Source organism: Tauraco erythrolophus, chromosome 9 (genome assembly GCF_009769465.1).
Source record: "Tauraco erythrolophus isolate bTauEry1 chromosome 9, bTauEry1.pri, whole genome shotgun sequence".
NCBI classification, from domain to species: domain Eukaryota; kingdom Metazoa; phylum Chordata; class Aves; order Musophagiformes; family Musophagidae; genus Tauraco; species Tauraco erythrolophus.
This window is the reverse complement of record NC_141473.1, coordinates 28,793,927-28,815,597: the sequence shown is the minus strand read 5'-3', so window position 1 is coordinate 28,815,597 and position 21,671 is coordinate 28,793,927. Positions and strand designations below refer to the sequence as shown.

The 21,671-nt window shown below is 39.7% G+C and overlaps 1 protein-coding gene across 1 annotated transcript in view; it reads left to right on the top strand.

Moving 5' to 3' along the window:
* The window catches only part of RASGEF1A (RasGEF domain family member 1A), a 52,323-nt gene that overhangs the window by 13,179 nt on the left and 17,473 nt on the right, over window positions 1–21,671 (top strand). The window contains exon 2 of the mRNA XM_086616415.1: window positions 15,843–16,022. Within this exon, the coding sequence (XP_086472541.1) occupies window positions 15,843–16,022 (180 nt within the window). The remainder of the gene's footprint in view (window positions 1–15,842; window positions 16,023–21,671) is intronic.

Below are 21,671 nucleotides of genomic sequence, written 5' to 3'. Positions count from 1 at the left end.
GGAATAAATAAACCTACCTAATTAATAACTACTTTCTAAAAACAAGTAGGTGACTTGTAAATACCCGATTGCCCAACAGGCATAGTAAAAACCATTCTTCAAGAGGGGGAAACGTATTAATTTTTTTTAAAATCAACATTTCCTGATATTTATCCATCAACAATATAAAAAGAATAATTGAAAGGTAGAAAGAAGAACTATGATCATTTATAAAGCAAGGGACTAGATTTTCAGTTACAGGTACTAATCTTGCTGGTGTTTATGGATGCCTGAATCCAGTTCAAACTGTATTTTGCTAGTTTTTATCTCTTGCCAAGGAAGATATATCAGCCATTTGCAGTCTGTAATAACTTTGGTTATCTTCTAAACTGAGCAAAGATCTTGGCAGGAAACTGAATGGGCAACTTCAAGATTAATCTAAGCACTACCTACGTGTATTGACTTAGGGGGTAACTTTACTGCTGTAACATTTGGAGTGCTATGATCTTGATTTGGTGGAGCTCCTAAGTGTGCAGAATATTAAAAGTGACTTTGACAGAGATAGTATATCCAGACTTAAACAAAACATGAGCAAAATCTTTAATTTTTTGCTCTTGCTAGGCATTTTATGAAACAATTTGTATCTGCGATAAAACACAAAATACATGCAGAATCTGACTTCGAAAGCCAAGTGTATCATCACAACATAGAGGAAGGGACTATAAAGAAAAACTGATTAAAAAAAATATGAGCCCATTTAGCTCAGTAATGAAAATACTGACTTGCGATTGTAGAAAAAAAAGTGATAAGGCAATGGCAAATTATAAGGTAAAGCACTTCAGCACTTAACATGTTAATCCCCAAAAAACAGTTTTCATCATTTCATACACTGCAAATGTCTATAATGATATGCTAGTTAAAGGCTGTTAGTAACTGCATCTAGCTTGCAGAGAGAAAAAGCCCTGTAACATTTGTGAGGTTGCATGAAGGTTTAAACTGTAGTTATCGTGGGCTATTTGCAAAATTTCAAACAGGAATTAGGCACATGAAGGAACCTTGCAGAGGCTCAAGTACATCATTTGATGTGATCAGATTCAAACCAGCTGCAATACAAAGCAGTTCAGGCAGCACTCTTTAGCCCAGACCTAAGCCTTGCTTTCCCCATCCTCATTAAATTCTCAGATACTCAGCACATGTCCTGTTTCTGCAGGACAACCCATGTGTCTTACTACATTCTCAGGTTCTTAGGAAACAGGTGCCATTTCAAGCCATAAACTCACTCTACATCAAAGGCCAATTCAGCAAAGCAGGACTTTGCAAACTGCATCCTCCCAAGCAGTACTCAATAAATCCCACCCAGCAAATCCCACCACTTTAACACCAAGCATCCTCCGATTCTCACTGCACTCCTTACCAGTTTCACCTGAATTTGGGTTGAGTTTAAAGGAGCAAATGAGAAAACAGGTATGAGTAGAAGAAAAGCAAATAAAGGATACCTAGGATACCTGGAAGCCTTGACAATTTCTGCATAATGGTCTTGCAGCACAGAAGGGAAAGAGAGGATTAGGTAATGCTGAAAAATCAACCTTTACTTTGGGCTTTATCTAAAACCTACTGAAGTCACTTCGGTAAGTTCTGTTGCCTCCAAGGAGTTTTGTGCTAAGACTCAGATCTGCAGCATTGGACATGATAACCTATGGCACCCTTTCTATAAGACCGTTATGAATTTATCATCATTTATTTTTGAAAGAAGAGTGGGAATGTCCCAATATCACTAGCAGAACAGTATCTCGTCACTCTTTAAAACACTCACATACATATACCACAAGAACAATGCTGATTGCTGACTTGATGCTCTTTGATGTGTGAACATATAAGACAATTGGAGATATTCCAATTATCTCCAGTTCAAAGTTAGGCCAAAATTAGAAGCAGTTATGAATAATGTATAAGGCTTTAGTAGAAACAGCAATGCTGAGCAGAATAAAGATGAAAGTTCCGCTTTGCTGTGAATATGTGAAACAGGTAAGCAACACTGCTTCCTTAAACAGACATGTTGGAATTGCACATCCTCAGAAGTTCAATTAACAAAACATATGTCAAAACAGAGTTTCATGACAGATTGTAAATTGCTTTCAAATGCACTTCTGATGTTTTGAGGATAATATTAGAAGCCTAACTTTTCTGTGAAACTTCCTCTAACTTCTTTATGAGGCTTTTTAGAAGAAATAACCATTTCAAAACCCTTGTCATTTACCATAGTAGCCTAGAAGTGGTTTCCCAGTCAAAAGATGCATCTTGGAAGGTTCATTAGCCACACTGGCCCCAATCCTCAAAGGGTGCTAAGCAGTCTATTTCAACTCATTTCAGAAAGCTTATCAATTTCATGAAAATCTAGCGTTTTAATTAAGGAACAAATGACTTCCAAGTAGTAATGCTTCTAGTTGAGTAAGCTGTTCTTGCTTGGATGTCTATATTAAGTTCCAGATAAAGATGCCCAGTGGGCGTTTCCAGCATTCTTGTATATTCCTACGATTCTATTCTACCTTGTGAAAAAGACTGGATCTCAGATATTATCATGATAGTGCAGATTATAAGAATGAGAAGATACATACAGCTACTTGTTCAGGTTTTACACTCTGATAAGAGACCAGTTTTCCATTAGCTACCTTATATCTTCATTCTACCTTGCATCGTCATAGTTTTTTTGTCACTGTGGGCAATATGAAGTAAGCCTTTCCAGTAAGGCAATGGCTGGTGCTTGGGCACAGTGCCTTGTTATTGACAGTTTTGATGAGGGTAACTGACAACAGGCCAGAAATGATTTTTTATGGTTTGCACATGAAGTCATCTGTACCGTTATTTAGGAATTGAAATCCTGTGTTGCCTTCCTTCACTGACTTCAGTTTAAGTTTGCTAGTATTTTGCACACCATAAAAACGAAGTGACTGTATAAAGCAACCTCTAGATTGCTTTATATTCTCTAGACTTTTAGTAGCAGTAAACAAGCTTAAGCAGCAACAAAAATTATATCACTCAATAGACTCAGTGGGAAATACAAAACAATAAAGCATACATTTCAACTATTCATAGAACATCTGTTATAAAAGTCATTTAATGTACTAGCTATTATGAATTATTATCTTCTATATCATGCAATGCTAAGGCATTTCTAGGCTTTCATTTACTTTAGAAAATAGCTACCAATAAAAAACCATTAGCATATACAGTGCCTTTCATCTTTTGGCTTAAAATTAAAAATCCATTTCCTAGAAACAACTGCTCCACTTGAACAAACCCTCCTTTACTTCAACAGATGTAAGTATGAGAGGGGATAGACTTTTGACTTTATCTACCAAGGGCATACAGCAGGATTGTGCTCAACTTAAAACAGAGACGTTTAAAATGCCAACACTTGAGCACCTCTATAGTCTCAAAGTTCTCCTGCATCACTCAATTTTTATGCCAGTGAAATAGCAGATCTGATAAGAAACACAGAAGTAGAAACAATGTGATTTTTCCCCTTTTCTGGACTAGTCTTGCATCAAAGTAGAATATGACAAGAAATTCCTCAGCCTACTTTCTCAGTGATGCAATGCAGACTGGTGTGTAATTATGGGAGAATTTTGTCTATAATTTTTAGTATTATGCTCATAATCATTCTTGGAACAACATAAAACGACAGAAAGAACATAGCGTCTTTAGTTAGGTAAAAAAATCTCCTGATTAACGTATGTCTGCAAAACACATTGAACACACACGATAAAGGATTTTAAAATCTCACTGATTAAAATGAGGCTAGACTTTACTAATGAATTTGAAAAGACAGTTATTAAAGTAACTTAATGCGTTTGCATTCACTTCATGTGAACCAAGTTGTATTTTTTACCTCAGGATTAGGCTGTCTGATTTTAGCTAAATCTATAGCACAACTACATATGCAGTGGGATGTCTTGTGAATTCAGGATTTCTAGCTCATCTTTGCCATGTGCATATCATGCAGGAGTGGCCAATGAGAAAAGAGGAAATTATAAAATGCTCATAAGGAATTAGTCTCATACACAAGAAAAAAAAAATCCGATTTTCAGTGAAAGTTCTCAAATTATCAATTAATACTGCAATGCAGTTATTACTATTAAGTGACTGCATTTGAAGGCAAGGTACTGTGAAGTTGTTTTCCTGCATATAGAGCTTACAGAAATGTAAGAGTACTATCTGATCAAAACTTCCTGATGATTCGGAAAGTTAAGGCCATTATGATTATGAATTGACTGTCCAGGAAATCTGCCATGACATGGAAAGCTTTTACTTTTAAACCAACAGCTCAAATGGTTCAGTACACAAACACCAGGGAGGGACAGGGAAGGAGAAAAAAAAAAAAAAAAATCCCTTTCATTCTTACTAGCCAAAGTAATTTAGTTTTTGTTGCTGTTATATTTTTTAGTTGCTATGTAATATGTGTGTGTATATATATATGTGCATGAGCTTTAAGTAACATTTTAAATTTTGCATGCATAGTGATTTCAGTTTATTTTGAAAGTTTACAGAGAGAAAACTAAATAATGGAGTTGACTATATTTTCCTGAACAAGCGAAGGCCACTCTTCTGAACAACACTTAATAGTTCTGTATTAAACTTCTTTTTATCGCAGCCATTTCTTGCAGATGGCTATCTGTTTCACAAACCCAGCCTATATCTCTTTATAGCCTCTCTCAGATATACCTACAATCTTGATCGATTTCTGTCTTGTCTAGCTCTGAAGAAAAAATGTAGTTCAGAAAGCAAGAAATACAGGGGAAATAGCATCAACCACAAGACCACTGTGAATTCTACAGAGACTACAGACCGCTGAGCTCTAGTTCCAAAACCTTTCACCAACAGGATTGTTTATTTGGGGGAGATTTGGCATCCCCGCACAAATGAAAATATTTATTAAAAAAAAAAGCAAACATGGGTAAATGTTAAAAAATCTCCAATTCTGAGCTAAGAGCAAAACAGGCTCCGCCCATTGTATGCACAGCTTTTGTAGATGCAAGAATCTAGTCTGAGGGGCAACACAAGGAAGCTCCAGAAGGAACAAGCTTCCCCTAGGGAAACAGTATCATCTTTAAGTTTCCCGCATGTTCATGCCTGGGGAATCCCCTTTGAAGTTGCTAGCTGATGCCACATCTGTTTCACGCCACTGGAGTGAGGCAACCAGCAGCAACAAGGTTGAAACCCAGATACTTGAGAACATACTGGGCTCTTGAATTTACTGTATTTGTTTTATATTGTTTGATTCTCCCTCTTCTAGTGAGAAGGGGGAAGAACATAAATTGTGACATTTAAGTAAAATAATAAAACCACCTCCCTAAATGATCTTTAATATTAACGCAATGAACTTGAAAAAGGTAGAGAAAAGGCTGACACATTCAATAATTATTATCCTACTGACATCAAAATAAATGTTCTGAAAAAAAAAACACAAACATACTCAATTGAAAATTACTGAAACCTGGTATCCTATGGTATAGCCAGCCTTCAGATGAGTACTAGTCCTAAATGGCAAAGCCAAAAAGGTTCTGTGCACATGTGGGTTTTTTTTGTCATCAGTTATGTGAATTGATCAATACAAAGTACAGGGAAAAATAAAAGCTCCAGGAAGACACTGGTTTTTTACTTGTAGTTCTCTTACATTTATTTCCTTATACAGATATTGTCGTAAAGGGTTGGGCTGAAGTAGCTCAGTCATGTTAATTCTTTGATTTATGTGAAGATGCTTTAGCAAAACAGAAGACTAATTGTTCAGTTAATTTCACTAGCATACAGGTAGCTCACCGAAATTTTTTTTTTTTTTTTTACTTTCAACATATATAGCAGGGCATTTGTTTACCTGCAGATTAGTCATCAGCTTAACCCAATGTAAATCTGACCATATAGGGTCATCATGTTTTAGTGTTTCTTGTTCAGCAGTTTATGCTTGAGTAGTCTGAGGCTGTGTCCTAGGATACATAAGATACGATAAATATACATATATATGAGACAATGTCCCATATTCTGTACTACTGAGCATCGACTCAATATACATTTTTTTATTCTTTATGTTTATGATACGATAGCATAAGTTCTTCCCCCCAAGTAGCTCAAACTATGCCAAAATACACTGTAGCTGATAGTCTCACCTACACGCACGTTTCTAAGTAGGCTTAAGGGCTCATCCATCTGTTCACTAGCTCTTGTTCATCAAAATGCTTTCTTAAAAATAAATTAATTTTTGAATACTTAATTTGGTGACTTCTTGCTAAAATTAAACCATATTTAACTTTATTTTCTCAATATTTCTCTGTATCTTTTACTCAAGATATTAAGACTAGCATACCTTCATTCTCTTCCAAATAAAGTCATTAGAATTAAACCAACAGCATTACTTGTACTAAGTCAGGTGAGACAGATAAATCATATGTTTAAAAGAAATTTGTTTGTATATTAGTACCGCCGCAAGTGAGTTACTGCAAATGAGCTCATTGGCCCAGCATTTCTCACCATCAGCTGCAAAACAAAATTTGTAAACCCAAAGAAATTAAAAACAGGAAAGAAAAAAAAAAAATTGATCCCATCGCTGACCTTAATGACTCTTCCAAAACACCTGTGGGAATGCTAACAATGTTGCTGTCATAGTTTCTGCTAAAGCAAATAGAAGGTTGACTAGTCAGACTGGTAATTTTGATCTGCTAATTGTGATGCCCTGAAGCTTATAACACTAAAAATAAACTTATTTTTGTTGAGCTGGTTAAAAGAAATAGCAACCCACGTGCATTTACAAAAATACCATATCATGAAGATTGACATCAGCAGACATGCAGATTTTTTTTCCCCTGGGCACCAAATTGCTGATGTACGTACATGCTCCCTTCTTGGCGTAATTGATTTTCACTTTCTGCATGGTGGCACATTCTTGGAATAGCTGGTGCCGTAGCAAGCATGAATATGCAAGTGAAAGACACTAGCTAGAATAAGACCAGAACTCCTTCATCTTGAACCCAAGCTTGAACTCAATTTAAAATAGGGCACCAGTTGCTTTTAAATACTCAGCTAAAAAGACCGTAAATAAAATTAATAAAAAAGCACATATTACATTAACATACCTGTATTCTTCTACATTATAGTGAAAAATCAGACCAAAGCACGAGCATTAAAACTAGCTTTTTTAATGCTTTTTATGCCCTTTCTTGGAAAACAAGACATGAGAAACAGTGAGCAGACTCCATCATCTCCAGAAAACATATAACGAATAAGCATGGAACAAATCTACAACTATAGTAGAAGCAGCTGCTCAGCTACACTCTTATTGCCTAAATTGTCATTTATGCATGACAAGTTGCAGCAGCTCCTTTAAACAGAGCAGGCTAAGCCAACTGTCTTTTTCTGATATAGTTTCCTTTCACTCACTATCTGATTAGCTCTCCTCTGCATTTAAATGACCTGAGGTCATCAGACCCCTGTTAAGAAGTTTCTCTTGCTACATCATTGATTGAAAGGAGGGTTATCGCTCCTTTTTATTTATTTTTTTTTGCCAAACCTGATTCATTCACACCAATCAAGAATATAATAAGGACATCTGTGATAGATTACAGTGTTGTTTCCCACATGGATGTACCTGAAATCTCAATTGGCAGGCAAGCTTATTCCTAAAAACTACAGATTTCTATGATCGAAGCATCTATGAAAATCAGGAACCAAACTGACTACTAGTGAACTTCTTCAGGCAACTGTGCCAAAATAATCATTAAAATCTCAGTCACTAATTAACAGCCACACACCAGTATCATAGGCAACTTGTGTCAGATTATGTTAAATCTCCGATTTTGGCAGAGGCACAAAAACCTGGGGATTAGTACCATGTACTCTCTAAATCCTGGAGAAGAGCTTTCCTTTCAATCCAAGGGGGAGCTACAGTGCTGAGCATCAGTGAAAGATTAGTTTCACACTGCTCAACAAACAGTTATTCTCAATGGTGTCACAGGGCTGACCTTATGCCAGTGAAAACATCGGTTGCTCCACAGATACGTAACTGAATTTTCACAACTAGTTTTCCCTTTCAGGTAAACTGAAAACAGACATAATGATGAACCACATCTTAAGGTCTTCTTATATTTTCAGCTTGGTTTGCTCTGAAAATTGCTGAATATCTCAGGGGTAAGGCTGTTAAGATCTCTTCAGCAAAACATTTGAAAAGTGGAAAATGTCATTTTCAAACTACGACATTCATTGGCTCTAACAAAACTATTATGTGGAAAGATTCATTGCATCCCAGGTCAGAGAGAGAGAAAAAAAGGCATGGTCAATAATAACCACAGAGTGATGGTTAGAGCATTCAACCTTACTTCAAGTCTCAAGATTAAAAAGCTTTGCTCAGTTCAGAACCACGATTTGAAACTCTTTCCTCCCACTCCCATCTGCTGCCAAGTTATTAATGTGCCATCAAGTTATTCTGCAGCATGAATCTCCAAAATTTAGAAATCTTCAAATTCGTCTAAAAGTAGTTTGAGAACAGCTTTCAAATCTTAAAATTTGTATGCAAAAAACAAATCTGGAACATCTGTGCAGCCCTACAAATTAGACTAAAAACCTCATGTTCCCTGAAGACATTTGCCTGAGGCTTTGAAGTTCTACATACTTTCCGCTCCTTTAATTATAAACTCTTACAAATGCTCCATACTAGGCTTGTGGCCATACAAAAGCCCTATCTGAGGCCACTGTTGTTACTGCTTGTGGAGTTTAATGGCATTTCCCGGCTACATGGATTAAAATCTTCCAAAAGGCAAAAAACCAGAATATACTCTATAACTACACTTGTAAAGGAGATGAGCATACCAAAATGGTTTCCAGAATCGTACAGCTCTGTGGCTACAATGTATTACTGGAAGAGAATGTAACATGCAAATACAGTGACTATATATACTCTCGCCACTTTCAAGGTCCCATAGATCTCCAGGTAACAGTTCAGACTCAACTTCAGGTTAAGAACCTGAGGTTCCACACTAGAAACACGGCTGTACTTCAATGACCAAAGCAATGTGCTATATTCATCGCGTGTAGGTAAAAGGGTGGGAATAGACAGACAAAGACTTGATCCCATTTTGTTACTGAATCAACACTACGAAAAGTGCCATGCACAATTAATTCCGCTTTTCATGTCAACTCCTGAGTTTTTGTCCCTTTTTGCTTACTTCACCGCAGATCCTGGGGTTTTAAATCATGGCAACATATTCTGTTAAATGAAGCCAAATGTTAGTAATAACCAGATCTGCATGAAAGGTGACTGGAGTAGCTTGACAATGAAAGCTCCAAAGACAGCATTTTTAGGAGAATCTCTTTATACTTGAGGCTATAGCCTCAGATCAGCATTAATGCCATTTGTAATTACTTGCTTTTCTTAAGTACAGTTATGTTTTCAATATACAGACAGGCATATTGGAGTAAATTAGTTCCAAAATCCTGTTTTCTAAGACCAGTGGGGGGAAAAAAAAAAAAAAAAAATCAAGTTTCTTCTTCCCTGACTCTCACAATCTAACTTTATAATCTTCACTCTCAAATCAATTTCTCCTGCACTTTCACTCTTTTTTCTTTGTTAGCATTCCTTAATTTTACCAAGGTATTGACCAGCAACTTTGCACCTAAGAGGAGATGTTGCTGTACTGGGAAATTGTATTCAAACACAATAAAACAAAGATTTACTGTCCAAATATAAAAACATACCAAGTTAAGTGCAAACAGTGTAAAAACATCCTCGTCAACATCTCACAGATGAATACTGATGCACAGTGAGACTAAACAATTTGTCCAGCAAGTCTGTAGCACAAGCAGGAATAGAACCCAAATATTGCAAATGCCAATTCGGTTCATTAAACATAACAAAACACATTATACCTATGTTAGCTGGTATAAGAGAGGCTGAAGCAACCTTCAAGGTTGAGACAGTCATGGCATGACTGCTGCTGACTCACTGCAGTGAGATACTCCTCTGACCAGCTGGATTGAACCACAGCAGTGTTGCCTAAAAAGCAAGCTACAGAACAAGTACAGGCTCTGCTGATTAAACTTGCTCCAGGGTCCACCCACCAGTAACATGAGGCAAGGCCTAATGAAAACATCTTCAAAACGCAAGCAATTTGTTGAGGAACAGAACTTACATAACTGCAAATCCAATTAGACCTTAGAGAGCTTCTGTATCGACAGATTTCGACACCAAGAATATAGATAGCTAAAGGTTATCATCCACAGTTTACAGAAACAGAAATAAAAGGATAACATGATTCATCTGTTACATGCTATATAAGCTGAATGTTGGTCTTCAGCTTCTCTGTTTTATAGAAGTTATCTTTCCAACAACATCCTGAGACTACACAATACAGTGCCCTCAAAACTAAGCATCGCGTATGCTAGAAAAGGAAATAAATACTTCAACTTGCTTTTCTCTAACACACACCCCAATGGTTATATACACAAACGTAGGTATGTACATAAACAAGAAATATACACACACATATACACACCCTTATAGGTATGCATACGAAAAAAATGTAAACAGACTCGGCTGGACTGCAGAATAGAGGAGTATGAAAAAACACTGATATGGTGCCAATAATCACAACATAAGGAACTGCAGGGAACAGGATAAGTCTCGGTCATTTGTCACTACATATACTAATTTGGATTTTATCCAACTATGGCAAGAATCAGCTCCTACGCAATCTGTACTCTAGGGAAGAAGTATGGCTAGTCAAAACCTTGGTGGAAACCCTAGGTGCTCTTCACAGTGCCTATTATGAGGTGGTATAACAGGCCTTTACCTATAGACCAGAGTACAGGACATGACTCTCAGAGAAGATCTATGCCTAGCCAGTATAGTTTTCCTTAATTCTATTAGAATACTTCTAAATACTCACATATCTTAGTTCAAATAACAGGATAGATCTAATTTCTGAAGTAAAAAAAAAAAACCCTCAAAAAACAAAAAACAAAACCCCAAACAAATAAGAAATTAGGGATTGTTTTTACAACAGATTGAATCTGTGAACGGAGCCCAATTAACTATGTATGTTTTGTTTAAATTAATGGACGTATAGTTCTACAAGTCTCAGCAAATGTTTGAGTAAGGTGGGAAGACAAGAGAGCAACAGAATGAAATCTGATATTTGTCTTTTGTGCGTGCTTATTTTCAGGTTTGCTAGTGTTGTTCTTAGCTGTAAATATTAGATGAGTTATTAATAGGTGTTCATAGCCTTCAGAAAGAAATATTATCATATTTATTATACAGTGTTGGCCTGTGAGTTTCTACATCCTGTTTGCTGTAACCTTCTATAAAGATCTTAAAGATGTTTGAATAAGACTTGACAAAAACTTGTCCCTCACCCTCCTCTAGTATTACATACTAACCCTAAAGTGGTGTTTCAGCAAGACAGACTGTTGGATTCAAAGCTCATGCCACCTAAGACTTCCTTGGTGCCCAAGGCAGGCAGTGTGCTGTAGCCAAGGAATGCCTTGGAATAAACAGGTATCAGGCCTACTACACCACCTGCATGCTCTGAAGGTTGTGGAGTACAGCCAAGATACAGGAATGAGACTAGGAGAAAAACAAGCTTGACAAAGAGGGAAGGGACTGACTTTTTAAGCTGTCATTTAAGAGGAAAAAACTCACTTTATGTAGGCAAAACAAACTCTATAGAAGGTCTGTTAAGATTTGGACGCCAAGAAGAAATTTAGTAGGCAAGCAGTAAGGATGAAGAGTAGCTACAAGTCTTTTTAAAAGCATTCCTCTTTTAGGATGGATGGCAGTGCTTGTCCTCAAATACGAGATTTAGATGAGCAAACGTGAATATATTCTTTATGCTCTCGAGTATATGCATGTTCCCAAATCTCTTTGCCCTGCCCACCGACCTAGACTGGCATGCTTACTTCCAAAAAGGCTTTTCCCACGTTAATCACCATGGAAACCAGTGAAGCCTTCTGCTACATATTCCAACAGAGCCATTAAATAAACGTGGCTAATAATAAAAATGAGATTAGCGAATGCCTAGAAACAACGGGGCAAATACTGAAACATCACAACTCAAATACAGCAAAAAACAGGACGGGAAAAAGATGTATACGTGGGGAAAGGCTGCAAAGATGGCAACCTTCAGCTGCTCTTGGGTATAGGTGAGGGAGCCTGTAGGGCAGCTAGATGAACCCGCTGGGCGTCTCCCATGGAAGATCAGGTAGGCACGCACCCAAGCCCGCGCCTGCAACAGCGAGGGCTGGTCCAGCGCCGTACGGTCTGTGACCAGCCCGGAACGATCAGATGACTGGCTCGGGCGATTTGGAAAGAGAAACAACTCTAGCAGAAAGAAGAATGAAACCAATTATTAGCAGGGAGTGTTGGGCGGCACCTCTCAGCGCCGCAGCAATTACGGCGGGTGCTACCGCGTGCCGGCGTCAACAGCTTCACAGGGCGAAGCGTGTCCCATCCTAAGCCTCCCGCGCCGCCGCTCCTGCCAGCGGAACGGGGCCGCGCAGTCCCTTCCCCGCCATAGCTGGGAAAGCACGCACAGGTGAGGAGCTACGCAGCACTTGGAGTATTAAGAAAAAAAAAACAAAACAACCCACAACAACAACAAACAAAAAAACAAACAAACAACAAAAAAAAACAACCCCAAGCGGTCTGGTCGCTTAAGAACGTTTTTTCTTGGAGAGGGGGGGAAAAAACCCAAAACCGAAACCCAACTAACCAGGAGAAAAAAAAAAAATAAATCATCGAACGTCGCAAAAAAAGTACCTTTGGGACAGACTAACACAAGCCCAATCCCCGCTGAGAGAAACGAGGCGACGGCCCCTCGTCAGGCAGCAGCAGCAGCCGCGGCCGCCCCCGCGCCCACGGCGCGCCCCCTCCGCGCGCCCCCGCGCCGTTGACTCGGCTCCGTTTGAACCGGGCACGCTCGCGCTCAGCCAACGGGGCGCCGCGCTGGGCCCTGACGTCACGGGCGGCGGGAGCGGGGCCGGGCCGGCCGCGCCGGGGGGGCGGCAGCCGCACCGCGGGCGGGCAGAGCTGTCAGCAGCGGGGCCGCCGGCGCTGCCGCCCCGGCCCTCGCGTATGTTCACGGCGCCCGGGAAAATGAGGGTAAGCGCGTCGGGTCGGCCGCTGCCGTCGTGACCCCCCGCCCGCCATGTGCGGGCACCGCGGGGACAAACGCGCGGCCGGGCAGAGCCCCGGGGTGGCGGCTCGGTGGCGCCGCGGGGGAAGACCCCATGAACAGTCAAAGGGGACGGGTTGGTTTGCCTCAAAGCTTCCCCTGCGGCGGAGCCGGCTCTCCGCATGCCGCGGCTGGAGCCCGCCGCACAGGGGACGCCGGCGAGCGTCTCCGCGGCCACCCGCAGCTGAGCGGGGATGCTGCGGAGGGGGCGGGCGGGGGCTGTGCGGGGCCCCGGGAACGGCTGACCGCCCAGCCGGGGAGAGCGCAGAGAGCGGCAGGTGCTGCCCAAGGGGCCGGCTGCGGCCGCCGCCGCCCGCCCCCGAGGAGCCGGGGGCTTGTGTGCGGAGAGTACAGCGACTTTCAAAGGAAGGCGTGGGTTACAGGGTCCCTTCTCTGCGGGGGCTGCCTGCCCCTCGGCACGGGGGAACCCGGCCCATCGGGTCCCCTTGGCTATTCGGGGGGGGCTGGAGCTGGCACCGCAGGGAACTGGTGCTGGTGGCAGCTCCAGCCGCGCTGGGAGAGCCAGGGCTCGGCTCCCGGCCGTCGCAGTCTGGCGGAGATCATTACGGGCTGCTCGAGAAAAGGGTCTTTAAAAGCAAAAGCGATGCAATAATGAACGTCTCAAAGGAGCATAAAACATTCGATGGTAAAAAGGCGATATGTTTCCTCCTAAAACATCTTTTCAGCGGGTGCTTAGTTGGTGATTAACTTCCCTTAAAACCCTGTGCAACTTCATGTTATTAGCCAAAAGTGCCCATTGCAGCCTGTCCAGCTTGGGAAGTAGCTAGCTTTCAGCTTTACTGCTATGGACCTTAAAAGGGAAAAAAAAAACAAATTACTGCCGAGTTACATAGTATGCAGAGCAAAGCTGGCTTCTTCATCATACACTCCAGTGATTTGTCAGATTGTTATGTACTGCAAAGCTTGAGCCTAACAGATAAATTTGCCAAACACTGAGTAACCTTAATGCCTGTTTGTGCAGAATCATCGTTTTTCATTTCTTTTGATATGCTGTTAGATCTTGCATTTTCTGTTTTATTTGACTCTGTCCTGAACTTCTTGAAACTGAACTACGCTCCTTAGAGTAGTCTTCCTGGTCGCTATTAAACAGCTTCTATATCTTAACTTACAGGGAATTACACTTCCCTTATATCTGTATCACGTATGAATACATAAATGTCCTCAAGTTAAAGCCACAAAACAGTTCTACTCATCAGCCTGACATATAAGTAAGTCTGTCACCTTGATGAACAAGTATTGTTAATATTGGTATTTCTTTCCTTACCAAAGCACCACGCATTCATCTGAGCTTAAAAACAAACATGTTTTGTATCCCACGTTATAAACATGAATGATCACTTCGGAGAGTTTGAGAGGAAGAACGTGCCTTGCATTAAAAGAATACGAAGTGTAGTTTTGCCCTGCAATTGTTTCAATTGCTACCTAAAAAAAAAAAATAAAATCAAAAGCATTTTATAGCATTTAAGGTTTTCCAGTTCTTAAACGAGTTTTTGAAAACTTGCTAAAGAGCAAGAGAGGACTTATGTCTAAGACATGAGCGCAGTTGGAAACAGCTGTCAGTTTAAAGGCACTGGTAATGGCCTAATCCCTTTTATCTGCACAAATGCTTTTCAGAGTGTGACACTACCATGTTTGCTTCACGAGGGTGAGACAGCAGCGGAAGAGTTAATGCTGCCTTCTTCTCACTTTACCTTTTAAACAGTCTTTATTTCAGCAGCCAGGGGGAACTGTTTTGATACTGATGCTGAAATAGTATTTTTTAACCTTTACATACAGTAGCAGGATGTTTTGTTTAGCCTTCTGCTTATATTTAAGCCATACCCAGTTTAAAGCAAACAAACAAAAAAACCCCACACAGTTTACTCACAGTTGGTAACTACGGTATACTGATACAGTTTGTGGCCAAGGGGAGGGAGGTAGCAACCCCAAACCTTTGTGTGGTTTTTGTGTTGCGACAGCAGATTTGTTTCCTAAGCAAAAATCTCCAAAGAGACTGTTATTAGAGCTGTATATTACAGTATATGTCACAGCATTCAGTTCCACCCAGTTCATGGTTTCATGTACTAAAAAAAGGCCATTTTGTTCGGACAGTATGTCCCCCACTGTTTCCAGTGATATCTGTGTGCAGAAGATGCAATTCTGTTGAGATGTGGATTACATCTGTCTACAGAAGTAGGGAAGGATTTAACATCACAAGTCATGTACTTTGGCCAAAGATCTGACTTCAAAAAGAGGGACATTAAGGCACAGTGGTTTTTTGTTTGTTTGTTCAGTAAGGCACTGCTTCACTATCTTTGAAATTCAGAAAGCATTTTACATTTTCATCGCTGTATAGTTTTATGCATGAAGAGCAAGGGGAAAACTGAGGAGAAAGGAGAAATCAAGTACAGTGAAGGAAATTCTTACAGTTTCTGCATCTACAGCCTTAGTGACATAGTTTAAAGTGCATTTCAAATGCCAAAGCCAGCTTACAGATGTGTGACTGCTTGGATTCAGAACTTAGCTCTAATGCCCAGGCTGAGTTCAGTCAAATATGTGATTGTGTTTAATGTATGCCTCTGTAAAACCCACACATAAGAAATCCTGAAAGAATGCTTAACCCTCTCTCTTTTTTTCTTGCTGCTTCTGTAGGAAACTATGCCCCAGACGCCAATATTTTCCAGCATGCTTGGTTCCAGTTGTAGTGGACAAGTGCAGCCAGATATGGGAGAGAGGTGCATGGACCCTGTTTATCAGGATGGGAACCTTGTTTCTGGATCACTAGAGGCCTTGATAGAGCGCCTGGTGCCCACCATGGACTATTATCCAGATGTAAGTAGGCACTGAAGGGTGTTTTTTTTTTTTTTTCTTCCCATGGTTTTCCTACATTAGTATCTGGATTGGTGCTTCCTCAAGAGGTTCGACATCCATCTGATTCAAGATTAAGATATAGGTTAAAGATGCCTTTATTTTACTTGCAATATTCATTCTCTAAAGATGTTGCTCAATGAGGATACTCTCCTTTCTGTTTTTAAATAACAACACTTGTTAGAAAGATAAAGCCATGTTGAACCCAAGTGGGTGCCTTAAGAACCAATTAAAAGCAGCATTAGCCACAGAATTTTCAATCCCTCTAAGCTGCTTTAGCTCTAATACAGCCAAGATTAACTACTAACCAGCTCCTACATAAGGAAGCAGACCTGAAGTCAGCTCCAGTGTTTTTTTTCCCCCTTAGTTTTCTATGCATCTCTTAGTTAGACCATCAGAAAAAAAAAACACCACAAAACAAAAAGAGATTTTAATTAAAATGTTCTCTTTTTCAAGACGTTTTAATGGGCTAGCACTGTAATAATGTGTATTCCTGAGCCTGAAAATGATTTTGCAACTGATTAAGCATCCTCAGTACAGTCCCCTGAAGTAAATACTACTTAGAACTCTAGGGCACGCAGTAAGATTCTGAAGCTCGGATATTATTAAGACATCACTTTATCAGTTAAAATAACCCCTCGTACCCATTAATGAAAGATGTTATTTAAGCAAGTTGTCAAAGATCAGAGAGGCTGTATAGCATGTATTCCATTTGAGCTCTGAAAAAGTAGCAGCTATGGTGGAAGCATCCCAGCTCTTTGTAAAGACTAACAAGGGGGTGGGAAATTGCAGTCACTGTTAATTTGTATGTTGAACTTAACCGTGTGCACTAGTGGGCCGTGCTATATCTTGTGTGTTTCTCAGTCTAATTCGTGTAGAACTTTTTACTGTGGTTTCACATCAGTCATGATCAAGTCCCTCCAAGCTCTCACGTGTACACCACCCATCTTCACAATCACCATGCACAAAAAAGGGACCCCCCCATATGAGAGCTCAGCAGGTATAAGCAGCAAAATTGCCAGCAATCACCAGTAAAAGATTAAAAAAGCAAACCTAAGACGTTTTAATATTCCAGTTCACAAGTAGTCTTGAACTTTGCATTTAAATATAGCTAATGTACAATTGCACTACCTCTGACAGATGCTGGCTTAGTACCAAGTACTTTATAAGACACAGAGGGATAACCATTGTTAGACATTAAATCTCTGCTCCTTGCCCCCAAATACATATTGTAGAACAGATGCAGAAGAAAGCAGCAGGTAGAACTGGTGTAGTATACCAGTGGAATAGATTTATGCTGCTGTAGTTAAGCCTTCCAAGGAGTCAGTTCCTTGTCTTTTGTGTGATACTAGAATATAGTTACTAGAATATAGTTACTCGCTGCTTGGATTTCTGGACTATAGCTAAGTTTTTTAAGTAACTGCTAATGCACATCCCTTATTGTAGCTTGTAACATAAGATCTATTTATAACACAGCTACTCTGAACACAGTTCTATAAAGTGAGCATTGCTTAAGGGGTCTACAGCTTATTTTGGAATGCTGCTAGTTTCCATGGTGCTATCCCATACCCCGTGCAAGGGACCATTGCAAACCAAGCGGTCACGGACCCCACTCTGAGAGGCTGCAGTTCAAATAGACAGCAAGCTGACAGCTGAGAGCGATACAACAGAAGCAATCAAGGGAAGTGCAGGGAAAGAGAGAGGGGAAACAGCATTAAACCAAATTCATCTCCTCTACAGCAGGGCACACTTTTAGTTAAATCAGATCACCCAGTTTAGCTGAAAGGATTATTTATAAAATGAGTAGGTTAAATAAGCTTTGAACAACATAAAGAAGGAGCTGTATTTGAGTAATCTTCAAATCCGAGTTCTCTGCATCAGTTACATGTTTATATTTAATTTCATGCTCATTTTTATTTTTAGGGGAGTTGCCACAGAGGGTTAGAGTGATAGCCATTTACATTGATACCCTGTCAGAAGAGTAGCCAATGCTGTATGTTCAAGAGAAAGGTATAAACACCTCTCAGTCTCATGTCTCTGGCTATAACACGCTACGAAAGGCAGCAAGGCATCATCAATTAATTTGCACTGAGAGAACCTGTTGGTAACGTTAGCAGAGATTACCTTAGTTTCGGAGTGACATATCTGTAAATTGCAGTACTTATCCAAATTTTTGGATTAGTACATCTGAGCACAATGCTTAGAGGGCATTCCCACCTGTGTGTACATTAAGCTAAAGATGACAGTAACCTTCCAGACAGAAAAAAAAAAAAGGGCATGGGGGAGAAAACAAACACAAAGTATCTTTCTGTGCTTGGTACAGAGGCAAAACAAAAATGCGTTTGCCATGTTGGCAGAACACGAGACAGGCAAGGGAGGACGGGAAAGATAAGGCCCTACATTTGTGTACTGCTCTTTTGAGCCATGTTTGTGTACAGGGACTTGTTCAGTACATAGAAAAATGTATACTCATGAGACAGAGGAGTTCGGGAGGTTAGGAATGGAATGTACCAGTCTGCAACCCTTGTGCCCAAGCAAAAAAAAAAACGTTTCAAGAAAATATTTCACAAACAAGAAGTTCCAGAATGAGCAGTGAGTGCACGGAGAAAATATTTTTCCTTTTTTTTTTTCCTCCTCGAGAAGACATCAGTGCATTCTTCAGTCAGAGAGTAACAATTCCTTCTTTAGTCTTGTGTGCTTGTGCTTTTTTTTTTTTTTTAAATATAATTCAGCTCATCTCTTAGCAACAACTTTAGGCACTAAAGGAATCTGGCTTCTTATTCCATTGTAAGGCACAAGCCCCTTTTGTGTCAGCTTACGTTGTTCCAGGCGCAGAAAGGATTTTTTTTTTTTCCCCTGCCTCTCCTCCCAAGTACCTGTCACTTTTGTAGGATAAATGGAACTTAACTTTCAATATCATAGCTTATGGAAGCATTTTTTAATCATTCTTTGTCAAACCGGCTAGCTTCATAGCTAAATTGCCTTCTCCAAACCATCTTCATGATTAGGGGACTGCCTATGAGAGAGTGTAGGTTTTTACACTTTTATAACATTTAGCCTGTATGTGTATAGTAGTTCAAGTGTAACAAGTCACAGAAATCCTTGATCTGGATAAGGCATATGACAGTAGTATGAAATATTTCCTATCCAAAACAACTGTGTTCCTAACCCCCAGGACCTAACGCTAAGCGGAAATGTACGGCTTAGCTCAGCCTCAATATTGGATAGTGAGCAGCTATTAGCAGAGGCAAGGAGATGGGGGTCAATACTGCTGTCGGACCTATCATTTTGAATTTGGTTCTTAATTGCAGTTACTCCTTGTCTATGCCAGCATAAGCAATAAAAGTATCAAAAAAACCTCCCACGCAATTAGATACAATATATTGTAAACCATTATATCTTGATTGACCATAATGGAAGAATTTTGGTTTCTAAGGTACTGAACCTAGTTCCAGTTGAGTGACTTAAAAAACTGTTATAAAAATACAGCAGATGGGTTCTAGAAATAATAGTAATTTGTTTCTAAAAACCTAGTAGTCCAGTGTTGTCTGGAAAAGCATTGCATGGGTCCAGTACAGCTATTACTGATTACAGAGAACATCAGCAAGCCTAAAATGGAAGGTATGTGCTTTTATGGCCATGCATCTTCCTACATTTTGCCAGTTCAACACTTTTTTGAACATCATATAAACATTATCAAAGATGCCAAATAAAAGCACAGGTCATCTGGGTCACACTTTTCTTGCAGTGTAACAATAGGGAAATGAGTGGGCCTTTCTCAGAGTCACTCTGGATAAACACTGTCCCACGTAACACAAACTTCCACCAAGGAGACCAACACTAGAATTAGTACAAGAAGCAGAATTATATCTTTCCTTAAAAGAATGTGTTCCAGTTTATCAGAACTAAGGTCACTGGCAGGACAGCGTGGCTCAAGTTGTGGTTCCCAGCTGCTTAACATGTACAGGCATCTTTCAGACAGGCTTCTAAACTCTCAAAACAAGAATGTGGGGAAGAGATGAAAGTATCAAAATCCATAGTTATTTTTTTTTATTCCTCATCTCTCAAATGCAAAATAGTGAAAGTGGGGGCTGTTTCATGTTTCCAGAACAAAAATTTTCACACAACTCAGTGACAGCTGACACACCTAACAGCTGAATTCATTTCCCAGATAGTCCAGACTCAGTTTTAAGTTCAGGGACAACACCGATAGAAATGAACACGAAAGTTGGCTACAAAAAAGTAACAGAGGATAACCAGGCATAGCTTAAAATGCAAAGAAAATCCAATGCCCCCCAAAAAAATCTCACAGCCCAACACTATTGTTTCTCATGCTTTCATTCTGAATGGGGAATATATCAGTTTAGGGATCGTTTGCACATAGATAAGATCCTATGTGTTGTCCCGTAACACAACCAAGTCCCCTTTTGTGAATTAGGTTAGCTCTTCAGCCTATTTTAGTGCGCAAAACACACTGCATACAGTACTATAGGTTTTTATAAAGCTTCTCCAAAGTTGACACAATGTCATCAACTGTTTCCAGATACAGGCATAAGAGTTACATTGTATTTCTTTTTTAAAATTAATGAACTTTATTTTTACATATACAATGACAAAAAATTGAACTCTAAAATAGTGGAGAGACACGTAAACAAGACACCAAACAGAATCCCATTTTTTAAAATTTTGGCAATGTACACTTGTGTGGGATATTTGCAACCATGCAACAAAGAAGGGAGGCCATGCTGTCAGTGTCCCATTGCTACCCTGGCCACCTGCTCCAAGTCACTGAGAACCCAATTGTTAGGTGGCCTCAGCTGTCCATCTTCTGTAGGCATCAGTGGAGGCACTACTCAAGAACCTGACCCAAACTGCCTATCCAGTTAACCCTTCTCCTCCTCTCTTCCTCTATTGATAAACAATAGACAAGGCAAAGAATAAGGATTAACTCCAGTTTTGATTATACAGAATTAATGCTATTCCTAATTTAATATATGAACCCCAGTGCTAATAAGATCTTCAGATGAGAATGAGCATTTTAAATGCCCCTACTGTATCACACTCCACTCCGTTCTTTCATTAGCTTTCTCCACAAGATCAGGACAGAGTCATATGTAATAGATATATGCTTATTCTATTATACTGTTCACTCACTCCCAGAACTCTGTGACTTTTAGTTAATTTTACTTATTTTGTTAAAAAAAATATTCATTTTTCCCCTTCTGATATTTGGAGGTTTTTAGTGCTGAATTTATAGTATAGGGCACACTGAGTATTAACGAAGTGAAAATGTTTTTCATTAGTAGCATGTTTTATTGTGATTAGAGAGAAATCCCATAACCTCTTTGGAATCCTAAAGATACCACTATTTAACTCTATTGTTTAACTACAAGTATGTTTTAGAGACTGCAAGTGGAAGAATTTGGTAGCTAATAGTAGAGGTGCCATATTTTAAACGAGTGTTCTTAAGTTTTCACGTCTCGATTTACTTGCCCAGTCCAGGTGGTATATGTGCACATTAACTCTTTATAAGCACACCTGGCTGTGGCCTGCCAAATCACATTTCTAAAAACACAGTGCAAAATAACAGTACACACAGCAAATGCAACGAAG